Consider the following 14537-nt stretch of genomic DNA (forward strand, 5'->3'; position numbering starts at 1 on the left):
ACATAATAATAAACATGTGAAAGAACTGCTTTCTAGTAGATTACAGGCATGTAGAGTAGTATGAAAAGCAAACATGGGTAACTCATTTTGTGAAAAGTAGACCAAGTAAAGTCAAGGTTAATGTGTCAAGGTGAAACTGAAAGAAAGATGAAAAATAGCACCACAGTAAACTGAGGAGAACCAAAAGACATCTGCGCTATTGAAAGGATTGTCCCCTCACTGTCTGTCATATATACAGAAGTGTACATATGACAGACTGTCATACACTTGGTAACAAAGAACAACTTCACAGACCTTCATGACATGAAACCTGTGGGACATGGCGAAAGAAGTTAAAAGAAGGGATGAACCCCACTTAGAGGCGGGTCTAGGTAAAGAGCTCCTCTGTGAGCTTCTTGTCATCAAAAAGACAAATTTGTTTGGAATACAGGAATACAATTGGCACTGAAAAGAGCTAAACCCATTTCCCCCTCTGGGTAGAAGATTCAGAAAAGAATAAACCTAAACCTGCAGCAAATAGCCCGGGATGTGTGTTTTCACAACAGCAGCCCAAAGTGATCAGAAACAAATCCTTGGCTACAACAGTTCTTTACACCAGGGCCAGGGAAGGCAGAGCTGAAAAAGACACGCAGATGGTAGAGAGGCAGAAAGTCACAGCCACTTTGTTATCAGGCAACTGTGACTGAGACCAGGAAGTGTCATTGCTCATTAGCGAAACATGTTTATTCAGCCAGAAACTCGACGGAAAGCTGAGAAGAGGGGAAAAGGAGAGCGAAGAAGAGAAAATCGAAAGCATGAGCAGAGAAGAACAGAGAGAGCGGAAAGAGGAGCAGAGGAAAAAGGACAAGATAAGAGAGAGCAGCATGTGCTGAGAGGAGAGTAAACTGATATACTGTTTTTAACAGCCTTTGTGTAACGTCTTCTGAAAACAAATTCCCTGAACATCAGAGAACTGCTTTGTCAGTTTTACCAGCTGCAGTTTAGGCCAATTCCCGTGATGCCTTGGCTTGCATTGGATGAGCACACAAATGGACATGAACACTCACACGCATGCAGATCTACTCTTTAACCTTATTCCCTACCTTTGTTGTTTGCAAAAAGAACAGTAGTGCTTTGACTGGATCCCATTTTTGCTTGTGTTTGCTAATTATTATTATTGCACATTAACTAGGATTTGTGCTGTATTTGTAAATGCTTTTAGGCTGATTAAAGAAAATACTTTTCAAGGTTTTACTTCTTTACCAAGCTCAGCTTCTTAGTTTGTACTCTCATATCATGACCATATTTTACAGTATATGTTTTTTATTTTGCCATATCTACCAACCTTTGATCTTGTCTCCCAGCTGGCTGCACTCGTGCTCAGAGTAGTGGACGATGGGAGGAGGGGAGGGCGGCCGGAGGCGATCCTCCTCCATCTTGCGCCGGTGCCTCTCCTCTCTGGCCAACATGCGCTGGCGACACTCCCACTCATAGAGGTCGTCTCTGGCCTGGGCGAAGTCCACGTGTAGCCGGCCAGTGTCTTTTTTGTCTGTGCTGGAGCCCAAGCGGACACGATAACCTATGAGAGACAAAGGTGTAAAAATAAAAAAAATTAATAAAAAAGGAAGAGGAGAAGGAGGAAGTGGAAGAAGGAAAAAGCAAATATGATGGAAGAACCAACTGGGTCAGCGGGGAATTCAATAATAAAAATTAAGTCATTTGTTTCCACAAGGTGCTGTGCATTTTGGAGGTAATTTTTTTGCTTTTTAGCTATGCTAGTGGCATCAACAGCATCGATCCATCACTTTGGTCCAGACTTAAATATCTAAACAACTATCTGATGAATTTCCATGACATTTGGTGCACACAGTTGTGTCCACATCTCAGGATGAATGGTAATATTTTGATGATCCCAAACCTTTCGTATTGTGCCGTCATTATGTAAAATAAATGTATTTGTCCAATGTGCTAATTAGCAAATGTTACCATGCAAAAATGGTGAACATGGTAAATATATATGCTCAGCATCCACATGTTAGCACTGTCATTGTGAGCATGTTAGCATACTGAGGTTAGCAGCTGTGATTGTGTTAAGCCTCGAAGAGAAGATGGCTGTAACCCATTAAGTCTTGTTTTTATTTTATATTATATACATATACACACACACACACACACATATGCACACACACACACACACACACACACACACACATATACACATACATACATATATATCAATATCTCAATATTTTACAGAAGACAGCAACAAGAAAATGGGAGAGACAGAGAAGAGGGTGACATGTGACAAAGATCCCTAGTCGGATTCAGACCGGGGAAGTCACGGTTAAGTCGTTTCCACCTAAGACCACTGCAGCATTGTAATGCCTGAATGCTTCAAATTTTTGACAGCTGTCAACTTCATACTCTCCATTCACATCTCACAGTCACTCTTTTATTATACTGCTAATTTTTCAGTGATTTTGCAAATTTTACAATACGACAATAACATCAGTCACATACATAAATGACAATAAAACCTTTTTTTTTGTTTGATGATTAATGCATCTTTTTAATGCAAATGACAAAAATGCCTGAATTAAGAGACTGAAAAGGCACACACAAAAGATTTACTCTGTATGTTGCAGGGTTTCTTTCTGGGCCAGTTGTGAGTCACTTTCCATCACCTTCCACAACGTGAATTTAGACCACTAGATAACAGAGACAAACCCCTGAGCAAGCTCTATATCAGGGTCCACCACCTCTCTCTTCATCCTCTTCATCACCTATTTTGCTTGTTGTATCCCTTCATTTGAGAAGATATATTGTAGCTGTGGGGTTTTGTGGAGTACAGAAGGTCTGAATCCTTTTGTTAATAAACCAGACAGACTTAGGGAGGCCAATTACTTCTCTAGTGGCACTGAAAGACCACAATATCCCTCATTACTTCCTCCTCTCTTCACTACTTCCCTCTTATCCCCTTGCTCTCCTCCTTACTCAATTTTCACTAATGGCTGGTTGCAGATCTTAAGTGAAATCATGGCCATTTGGTGGTTTAATTGGTTGAAATGATCAGAGTGTGTGCTCAGTGTGAGTGTTTGGGTACACATGCGTGTGTGCGCTCCAGCCGTATACAGTAATGATGCCCAGTGTGACTCACTCTGAGGCCCAACACACACTCATCACAGGAGGAGGGGGATAGCAGTAGATGCCAGTGCAAACAGGAAAAGAAATGAGCATTAGTTCGGGGGTTTCTCCTTCAGTCTGCTCTCTCTGCTTCAGGCTCCCAATCTAACACTACTTCAATATTTCATATGAGGAGATCTCAGTGGGCTGGGGGTGCTGGAGTGCGTCACATTGCTGGGTAGTGTGTTTTGCACATGCTGTGCATTTATGTGTATGTGTGTGCGGGGTATTATTTATGGAAAAACTACACTGCTCTGTCATCTGGCTAATGTATGGGCCTCAGCTCCCACATAAGAATAGAGGCAGAAACTTATTCAAATTTACTGTCACACAAATACAGACACCAGCATGTATGGACACACACACAATTAATAATGCTGGGAATGCTATTGAATTGGCAGCTAGGTTAAATTGGGTTTATAAAGTAGGAATATATACGGCCAGCTGTTTGCACACAGAGATTTAAGACATCTGGGCTCTAGAAGCTGCTCTGAAGATAAGATAAAAAAACCATAAGCTGGTGTTACATGGTTAGTAGAAATGCCTTTTATTGACTTGATGGTCATTTTTATCTTCTGTTATCTGAGCTTTTAGTGGAACTCTTATTACTATCAACCACTGTAAGTGTACCAAGTGTCCTTTCTAAAAGTTAACAGAGCAGCAAAGATGGAGAATTAATTTAACTTTGATTCTGAGAAATCATATTTTTCGTGTAAATTTGACATGGCTCTAAATAATACAGTACCCAAGAGCCTCGGCCACCGTTGCTATGGAGAGAAAGGCATGAATCTCAGCTGTCGTAAATTAAAAATATTTTGTTGTTGCAGTTCTCAACAAAACACAGCGTCATTGATGGTAAATTCAAAGTGAAATCATTGAAGCTGCAGTTTAATCTTTAGTTTTCACTCACAGTTAGCGGGGCACTTTACATAATTTTAAGCTCTGTGATTGGATATCGGACACAGGCTTTTGCCTTCAACCTTTTATAAAGGAATCAGATATTTTCTGATGCAGTTCTTTTGTCAACAGGGAGAGTGCTCGAACTGTGACTCACATAAAAAATTTTTAAATAATAATAATGAATAAGCATTTAACTTACAGGGGCCCACTGATTCAAACACACTGCAATATTATACCAATAAGCACTGTGATGATTAAGATGAAGGTGTAAAGAGTTTCATCTTACCCGACAGGAAGAGAGCCTTGTCTACAGTAAACTCTTCAGCAAATCTGATATGGCAGAAGTTTTTCTTGCTTTTGCGTATGGCGGTGATATCACCACACTGTCCGAAGACCTCCATGATGAGTTGCTCTGTGGCGTTCTCTGGCAGACCGCCAACAAACACTGTCTTACACCCTGGAGGGCGGTCTCTCGTAGCTGGAGGGGGAAGGTCTGTTCAAAAGTTGCGGAACAGAGGAAAGAAAACAGAGTTATGCAAGTGTCAATCATCCCTAGGTTGTAATATTAAGACAGGGCTGGGAAACTGTGTATAGTTGCACTTATGTAGATAATACAGCTGAAATACAAACAGCTCAAGAAATTATGTAGCTGTCCCGGAACACTAAAACTCGATTTTGAGTATGAATTATGCTCTTTGAGAAGCTGAAAACAATATGTCCAATGGTAAGAACATACTGTTTTGATTTAATCGCTGCTGGAAATAATCTTGGCAGACCTGAGCAGCCGGTCTGATTTGCTGTCTTTTGTTTAACTCAAAAAGAAATATGTACAGTGAATAAAAGAGCATCCAAATAACAATGTTGTGCTATTTAAACACATAGTGATTGGATCTGAACAGACAAAAGCCTGGGTGTTTATATTGTATAGCTATCAATATATAAAAACATGCAAAGAAGTTGAAACTGAAGAACAAAGCCGTCCACACAAACAGACTATGTCTTATTATGTATAATAAAAAGGATCCATAAAATTTTATTGAAAGACAAAACAGGGAAAAGTGTCTCTCCAATAATTGCAAAAAGAAGACTTCCATGATAAAGCATCCAATCCCCCCATAATGACTGATGGAAAAAATAGCATATCCTGAAGGAATAAATAACAAATAAATCCCAACAAGGACCTGAGGTTGAACTCCACATTTACGCTGAAGAATAAGGGCCAGGTCACATCAAATTTTAAAGAGGAAGAAGAAAAATTCTGTCTATAATACAATTTAAGACCAAATTCTGGAGCTTGATGCTGCAAAATTCAATTAAGTGATATTTAAAACATAGCACTTATGACCTAAAAAAATGATAAAGCTTAATGCATGAATAATGATAACTTGGAGCAATATGCTCAGATCGTTTTTGTTAGATAAATGTTAATATCAAACCATTCCGTGCATGAAAATGAAATCCTTTTGGCCACAAAGTGATTGCAAATCCTCTCATGTGGAAGGTCCCCTGCACTGCAGAAATCACTTATTCAACACAGATGAGTGTTGACTGATCTAATCTCCAATAGATCAGGCTCCTCATCCATGATGAATGTGATTAGCGGGGGTCTATGAGGAGTGAACCAGCTAATCAGAGGGATGCTGAGGATGCTGTATTTCTGGATGTTGGCTAGAAAAGGCCTTGCAATCACTGTTACTGATGCACCCACCCTTGTAGAGATCGATACTCTGAAAAGAACTGGGGCTGGATGTGGCTGGATACTTGAGTTGTATCACGAGGGTCTGGTTGATCAGCACCAAGGGGAGTAACTCTGATATCTTGAGGTCTTATTCAAGTGTGATCAAAAGGATTTCTCAGTGCCAAACAGAAAAGCATTTTAAATACGGTGGTAAACCCCTGGAACTCAACAGAAACGTCTGGTCTGTATAAAAAACAGTTGTTAAAGAAATAATGGTCCATCCACTCCGACAGCCCCCATCCCCTATGCTCAGAATTTCAGATCTCACCTTCTGGTTCCCTTATTTATACTCACATCAGCCAGAACAAACACTCTTACTACCCTCTGCCAACTAAACTGTGTGAGGAAAAGGATCCTCTCATAATTGTAATAATAATTATTTTTAAAAAATTTACTTCTTCACTCCAAACCTCAACGGCAGCACAAGATTTGGGTAACGAAAGAAAGAATGACATGATACAAACAGCTGACATGAGGTTTCCCAGCAGGGTGTCCGGTTTCTTTCTACATGACGAAGTAAGGAGCTCAGTTAGACAGTTAGACATCAGTATTGAGCCAGTACTGCAGCTTCATATTTAGTGGAGCCAGCTGTCATTAGGGCTCCTATTAAAAATGTTTGTCTAATAAGTTGATAATAAATATACTAACCAAGTGGAATACATATTTTACAAAAAGAAAAATATTCATGGGATGTCAAACAGTGAAAACATTACAATCCAAAGTCAGAGTTTTCTCCTGGCTAAAAAACGATTTATCAGCTATAATCCCCCTGCTGTCAGAGCTTGTACTCTCATGCAGTACTCGAAAGATTTGCAAAATAACTTTCAGTCCCAGCCAGCACAGTCCCTTTCTTTAATGTGTGTGTGTATATGTGTGTATATGTATATGTGTGTGTGTATGTGTGTGTTTGTGTGTGTGTATATGTGTATTCTGTCTGCAGACAGACAATTACTGCTTTACCCCCGCCTCCTCTTTCCTTTAAATGGGGCTGGTAAAGCAAAATATTGACTAGTTTCATTCCCTGACCTCAAGAGTTGGCAGATTAAACTAGTTTAGAGGTGAGATGGACAGAAAAAGTAAAAATATGGTGCAGGAAAAGCCTACGATAGAAGAAAGATAGGAAAAAAAAAGCTTTGTTGGCAGATGCAACAAAGGGTTCCAAATTAACTGACCTTTTCGGTCCACGAGTAGCTGACGGTGTTGATGGGGGGGAGCAATGAGGACAGAGAAAAGAAAACAGGTGCAGTGCTGCAGTGACCTAATGTGTGATGCTGTAAATTAAATGAAAATAGTTTAATTTTGTTGTAGAAAGGAAGGGTTATTTTGGCTTCAGTTGGGTAATTTATTAGTAGCTAACAACAGTTTGCAGGAGTGAGATAATTTCTTTTCAGCTACCTGCTGCACTACTGAACCCCTCTGTTCAGCACATTGGGACTTTATATGCAAATGTACAAGATTCAGACAAACTATTCGTGATTTCCTGATTGAATTACATTAAATACACAATATCATGCAATATATTGAAGCATTAACAATTCTAGTGATTCTTCTATGCAACTAAAAAGCAGATGAACCTGAGGCAGAGAAAGACAGGGAGAGAATGGAGGGAGCAGCTATTGCAGGATCTACTGTGATAATTATTACATGTAGGTGCTGCTGCCAGACAGAGTTTAAAAAGCACTACTTTGTCCAAATTCTAACTCGATATGCGTGTCCCTTTGAGTAATTGTGAGATGGACGCTCCAAGGCCGATAATCTTAAAATGCAGACAGAGAAACAGACAGAGAGAGAGGAGAGGCTGGATGTAGTGTCAAGAGTAGGAAAAAAGAGCAAATGAATAAGCAGGAGATAGAGACCAGGCATTGAAAGGTTATGAAGAGTTTTTGCAGTATATTGTATTGTATTTAGTGAGGATCAAAATATTAAAAAAGAACTATAATTTAATGCAATGACACACACAAAACACAAAACAAAAAACTAAAATTACAACAAAACTGAATCTGTTGTATTGGACTGCATTATAATGTAAAAGGTTTATCATCTTTCTGCACACTTATGTTTTGAATCTTGGGAAATAAGCCTTATTTAGGGATATTATGAATCATTGCTTGACTAATAAGCTCTTTGATGTGCTTTTATTCTAACGTGTTACTTCAACAAAATATGAAGCAAATACACAGGCTGATTCTCCGTCCAGCCCTGTACCACAGGCCGGCTGCCTGTGTGGCCACTGCTACACTAACACTGGTCATCACCATCCATCACTTTGACTGGATAAACGCACTTTTATGGTCCGAGGGGATGCCACAGAGGGGAGGCTTCAACTCTCAAAGAACTGATATTCAGAAGATGAACTGCTTTTACACATACTCAAGTAAATAAGTTTAGTTCATTCATGTCACACAAAAGGCGTGAACCTGCATTTTTTATTTATCACACAGAGAAGTAGACACCACTGTCAGCACACTTAGACCTCCTTGTTTTGTCTATTTGCCAGTTTTTCATTAAGTCCTAGGTTGATTGATGAATTTAGATTTTTAGTTTTATTGAAAACTACTTGTTAAGTTAATAGTCATTACTGAAAATGACATCCATGGCATCACAACAATATTTAAGATACTTCAACCTTCTGCGTGACTACATTTATCTGCTGAGGAACAATAATGCTGAAAAAACAAACAAAAAAAAACAAACTAAAAAATCCACTATTGCAGTTGGGTATCCTTCTTCATTCAAGCTCAATGGCGTGTATATGTGTGCATATGTAACACAGGGGACACACAGCTAGTATCCACAAAGCTCAAAAGAATGTTTCATCTTTCCTTACGGGTAATTATGAAATCTCTCTCTCAGACTACCGTCAGAAGGTTGAAAGAGTAAGAGACAGACAACACAGAATTTGATGTCAAAGTTGATTGTCAAAGTGAGTGTTGAGAGTAGAGAATAATAGGTACTACACCACTTTTGCACAAGATAGCTCAGTGTAAAGAAGAGGCAGTGGAGAAGGTAAAAGAGGGATAAGGCTGAATGGGTAGGGTTTGACTGACAAAAAGGGAGAAGGACGCAACAACAAAAGAGCTTGATGAGGATGCACACTGACAGTAAAGGTTAAGCACACTGAGGAGGCAGAAGAAGAGGGAGAGAGCACGAGAGCTGGGGGTGGGCTGCAGGGTTGTTGCTGCTCAGCTACAAGTCAGTGAGAGGGGATGTTGTACGTGGTGTCAAGTTCAGTGTGTGCAGCTCGAGGGTAATGACTACTTGTGATGGACACCATATGCAACTATGTTGCCTAGATGCCAGCACTTTGCCTGTGATATTTGCTAAAAGCCTGAATGCAGCTAGCATTAATGCTTCCACCCACTGTGTTCCTCACATATTGTGTAAACCTTCAAACCATATGCATCCCTAATACAGATCTGGTTCGGAACAATACTTCACAATTCTAAAGCCCATGGGGCTGTTGTACAAATTGATCTCACAGTATTATTCAATAATATTGCAACTCCGCATAGAGGAAATTTGAAAAGATATTCCACATCACATGTACAGTAAGCTATAATGACAGTGAGGTGAAATGTGCCTATTCGATGAAGTGATGTGTGTAGGCTTTGTACCTGTACATCTTTCAGTTTTCCACTGTTTTCTGTGAGTCCAGGTTGCATTGACTGCAGAGGTCCCCAGACATATCCCAGACATCCTTCTCTAAAGCCCTTCCCTAATGTCCTCCAGCTTGTCAAGGGGGATTCCTGAAGCATTTTTAGTCTAGGAGGGATATATCATCACATCACCAGATGTGCCTGGAAAATCTCCATTTAGAGGCCTCCAAAAGGAAAGGAGATGCTTCATCACCAGCTCCTTTCTGTGAAAATTAGCAGTTCGACTCCAAGCTCCTTCTTGAAGTCCAGGCTCCTGACCCCTGTCCCTGAGGATGAAGCCTGACACCAGGAAGGGAAACAATTTTTGGCTGCTTGCAACCTCAGTCCCGGTTGTTTGGGTAGACTGGCTGGTAGGGCATTCTGCCTTCAGGTACAGCTCCATTTTCTGCACCAATTTACCTGTCTGGATCTCACGCTCCCATCTTCACTTCACTTGTGAAGATGAAAATAATTGTTAGTTGCAGCCCTAACACCAACAGCTTCACGTTAGCCTGCAAAACACTAGAGTACATTCTGGTGGTCAAGGGCTCTCGACCAAGAGATTCTGACCATGTAATTCATATGCAGAATTGGTGACAATCCACATCCTTGCCATACAACAATTGCTTTTAGTCTGGCCCCACGCCTGGGACCAATTTGACTTTAGAGACGCTATCGGGAGCTGCTGGCCCCAACAACACAACTCCCAGGGTTTAGTGGCTTAAGTGTACGTCGTAGAGCTGAATCTTAGAGAGTTACTTGACTTTCATGAGAAGAATCAAGCTTAGGCAGTTTTCTTTAGATGTCTGCTTTTTCAAAATACTTGGCTTAGAGATTAACTTTTTTTGTGGCACTGAAATAGGTGACAGGCAAGAAGATCTTAAGTGAAGATGGGGATCAAAAAAGTGAGTGAAGAGTAACTGGGACAGGACAGAAAGGCTCAGGGTAGATAAAGCAAAAAGTTAAGTATTGAGATGTGAAAGGTCCACAATTAAGTGGTGTGTCCATGCATCTCTGAGGAACAGCTTTAGATTTTGGGGCACAGATCAGCTTAGACATGGTATTAAGCCGGGATGTACATTTTTTCAAATTCCTGTATGCATACCAGGCCACATGAAACACAGCAAAAAGTTGTATGCATTTCAGAGTGATCGTGACAGGCTCTAAAGTTGCTGGGTAATTTCTTCACATGCTGATCCCTCACACAGCCTCAGGGTTTTTATGTGCCCTTACAGAGAAAACCTAGTTAATTTCCCAGATTTACAACTAGCTAGAAAGATATTCCTAGGTGAAGTAAAACTTTTAAAATCAGCTTTTCCTCTGCATCATAATTTGACAGTGATAGTTCATACTGTGCCATAATGCACACCGCAGACATAAAAACAGTTTTCAAGGTGTGAAAAAAGAACAATATTTGCCTGAAAGAATGCAAGAGTGTGTTTTGTTATGTAAAAGGATTATAAACTCCCAAATGCCACTGCTGTGAGGAGCTTTTGTTTTAGTTCACCTTGAAGATGACATGTAAGACTTGTTTGAATAAAGTACCCAGGCATAAACTTCTCTGTAGCAGGAGATCTTAAAAGCAAAGGTGGGATCAATCAAAACACACACCCCTATCTCCTTCCTAACTCCAGATAATTGGAACGTGGAGGTGAGATAAATATAAAGAACAGCTGGTGCAACACACCTCTCGTCAGATTACACAAAGCGACTTGCCCTGGAAAAGGCCAACGTATGTTGTGGATGTAAATGCAGTTCTTTGTGATCAGGTTAATGATTATGAAAAAATAAAGTGGTACAATACAAATGATCCACTCTTGGCTCTGACATTGCTGATTGCTGATTCCCATATTGAAATACAAAGTCAAAACAAAATGTTTATAAAATTCTTGGGTCTGACATATAACAGCAGAAATCTTCACAGAAATATTTAAATATGCATGCTAACGTCTGCCGTAAACACCCTTATTTGTCTTCTTCAATCAAAATGATAAAATGTTTAAAGCTAAAACGATTAGCAGAAAATGAAAGGTAACTTTTTTAAATGTTCAATTAATGATTTAAGTGGTTTCTCAAGCTAAATAACTAACGTTTCTCTGGTTACAGCTGGTTTTCTTGGTAGTCTACAATTGACTGAAAAAATAATCGGTAGCTTAATCGATAATGAAAACAGATTGAAGTAAAAACCCATAGACCCTTGATACCTGAACAACTCCTTCCGCTTAGGGAAGACTATGAGATGTGGTTGAAAACTCATGAAACGTTCGGCCTGTTATTTAAAATGTTTTTTGCCAAGACACTACCTCCTAGGTCCTAACAATGTTACAAAATGAGATGCTTGTGATTGTGGTGCAATTCTTTTTCACGGAGATGCTGGTAAAGGAGAAGGTTGGGGGTGGTAGACAGCACAGGATTAGCATGAAATTATGGCTTACTGGGGTTGGGGGGGAACAGAGTGCAGCTCTTGCAGTGGATGATCTCCTTGATAACAGGCACATCCTGGGAGAGCGGTGCAGGCACCATACCGAGTCCAGGCATCATGGGATTCAGTGGGGTAATGCCAGCCATCATACCAAGGTTGGGATCAAAATCTGGAGGCAGAAGAGAAATATTAATGAGATCACACAGCACATCCTTCCTGGGAAAGAACAAACACCTACACAGTAGCATTAAAACACAGACTTGTTTCCAGCAGCTAACCTCTGGTCAGGTATCACTTCAGCCTATACTGAATCTTTTAAGTTCCATTTCACGTTGTGTACTTATTCCCTGAGTGATTCCTCTGTCAACACGGTGACACACAAACAGCCTACACATAATAGAATTCACAGCCATTCATGAATAAATCATCTCGTAAACAACATGCATATTTTAAGAAGTTTTAAGTGAGTCACTCTCTCTGTGACTCCTGCCATTTGAAGGATGACCTTATAGATAATGTACACACTTGGGTCTGAAATCTATGTAACAGAGAAACTTTATTTACAATACGGATTTATACTGCAGCACTTCTCTCCACAGACACACATGCTTTTTATGTGTACACGAGTCCTAGTAAGGAGCTTTTTGAAAGTGATGCTGCCTTCCTCTATGTGCCTCAACATCACCTGCAGAGGATTTGGAGTTGACAATTATGCCGCAGGGTGTGTTATGTTTAAGCACCTGCATGTGTGCATGAAGGAACACGGCTCACTAAAATAAATTATGCACTGGAGATTATCTACACTGTAACATACTTGACATGTAACAAAAACAATCTGACTCACTGGCTAACATTTTTACCAAAAGTCCTATTTGCTGACTCTAAGACGCACTTAAGTGTGTTTATATTGAATAATGGCTATTCTACCACTGATAATTGGTTTCAGTTTAACATTCTGATGCTAGTAGCAACCACTACTGACACAGTTCCATAGTAAATTCAGGGGCAGCATCGTTTGAAGAACTAACAGCTGTGTCTTAATTCAGGGACCGCATTTTCTCTGATCTGTGTCCAAGCAAATATTGAGGCGTCTTGTTTTTTACAATTGTGTTACTGCTAACCAAGTTAGTCACTATACTAGCTGTTTGGAGCCAATGTGTTGCTAATGCATCATTCTAAGTAACGGCTGAAATCCTGTCAGCATAACTATTGTGTAGTTTACTCTTTGTACTTTTATCCTTGTGGACCTTATGTGTATGTTTAGATTAGACAGTTACTGTGTTATACTTCCTATGGGGACTTGATATTGATCTTTCATTGGTGATACTCTCTCTCTTCTTAACATGAAGCACAATGTAACTAATATAACCACTGTCATATTAGTTACATTGTGCTTCATGTGTTTCTGTGTTGCTGTACTAAGTAATTTTTACCTTGCCTGTCTCACTCTAGTTAACGTATTGTCATTGTTTTCATATTTGTAATTTTCATAGTTTCACGGTTGCTTCCAGTAAAAACTTCAAATACAATCTGTCTTCAACCTTCTTTGGAAGTGTGTTCACACTTTAACATATTTCACAAATTATTTATTCCATTTATATATACATTTATATATATTTTTCATTTTTATTTATATAATATTGATTACTTTGGGTCTCCATACAGGAGGAGCCACAATTTACAACAATGCAAAAATAAATGAATTTCTTCTTTTAAAGTCTTAAATTCAACTTTTTTACTTAGTTTTGAATTCTCTGTAATCAAATATTCACTTCCTCTCCAACAGAGAATAAGTGCAGCACTTTCATCAGTAGCAATAAATCAGCTGAAGGAGAAATATTTACTACCTTTATAACATCTACCTAATAAGTGATTTCCTGTAAATCTACTCTAAGATAGAAAATGGATGAATTAAATGACACAGTGAAGGAGAATGAAGAAATATGCACATTACAGACTACTCAGAATAGATCCCTGGAGCCCCAGAGGGTGTAATAAAAACGAAGATGAAATAAGCTGAAGGACAAAAATAGGGAAATATAAAGAGAGGAACAGAAAACATAGTTAAAAAATAAAATTAAAATAAAAAGCCGGGCGAACTACATTAAAGTTAAATGGATGGAAACTATGTCTACTGATGACCTCGCCATCAGTCTCTAACCAGGTGTCAGAGTGAGACGGAACAGGTGATAAGAAAGACCCTAGTTGCCAGTCGATTGATGGCTTCTTCTTCACGGTAACTTGAAAGAAAAGAAGACGGATAGCAGGAGGGAAGATAAGAAAGGAGTGGATGGAAGATGGGAGGCTGGTGCAGTAACCAACCTGAATGCCAAACACTTTGCATAGAAAAGGACTGAGGAAACAAAACAGAGTATGCTGTGGAAGAAAACATTGTAAAAATCTTAGAAATAATGCTTGAGCCAATGCTCTACTGTTCCAGTGGTAAAATTAAGAAACATGCTTATGAGGTAATACATTGTATTTTAATGCAAAGCAAACTAGATGTCATTTCACGTAGAGTAAAAGATCTGGTTACATCAGGACATGGCTGGTGCAATTTCACAGCAGTGCTGCTCATGTTCCCTCTGGAGTGTGTGTTGATGTGTGTGTATTTATCCACGTCCATAAAGAGTCTGAGACCTGAAGCAAGCATGTAGCAGAGCTGTGTGTAATAAAGGAG

The 14537-nt window shown here is 39.5% G+C and overlaps 1 protein-coding gene across 1 annotated transcript in view; it reads right to left on the bottom strand.

Annotated features, from left to right (window-relative positions):
- LOC119885367 (ecto-NOX disulfide-thiol exchanger 2-like) overlaps positions 1-11922 on the bottom strand; it is a gene marked incomplete at both ends in the record, with an annotated part of 36725 nt that extends 24803 nt beyond the window's left edge. The window contains 3 exon segments of the mRNA XM_038695392.1: positions 1325-1558; positions 4349-4555; positions 11871-11922. Coding sequence (XP_038551320.1) covers positions 1325-1558; positions 4349-4555; positions 11871-11922 — 493 coding nt within the window.
- Between the last annotated feature and the right edge of the window lie 2615 nt (positions 11923-14537).

Source organism: Micropterus salmoides, unplaced genomic scaffold (assembly GCF_014851395.1).
Source record: "Micropterus salmoides isolate LMB-PRFRI ecotype aquatic unplaced genomic scaffold, ASM1485139v1 Ms_hic_scaffold_398, whole genome shotgun sequence".
In the NCBI taxonomy this organism is placed as follows: Eukaryota; Metazoa; Chordata; class Actinopteri; order Centrarchiformes; family Centrarchidae; genus Micropterus; species Micropterus salmoides.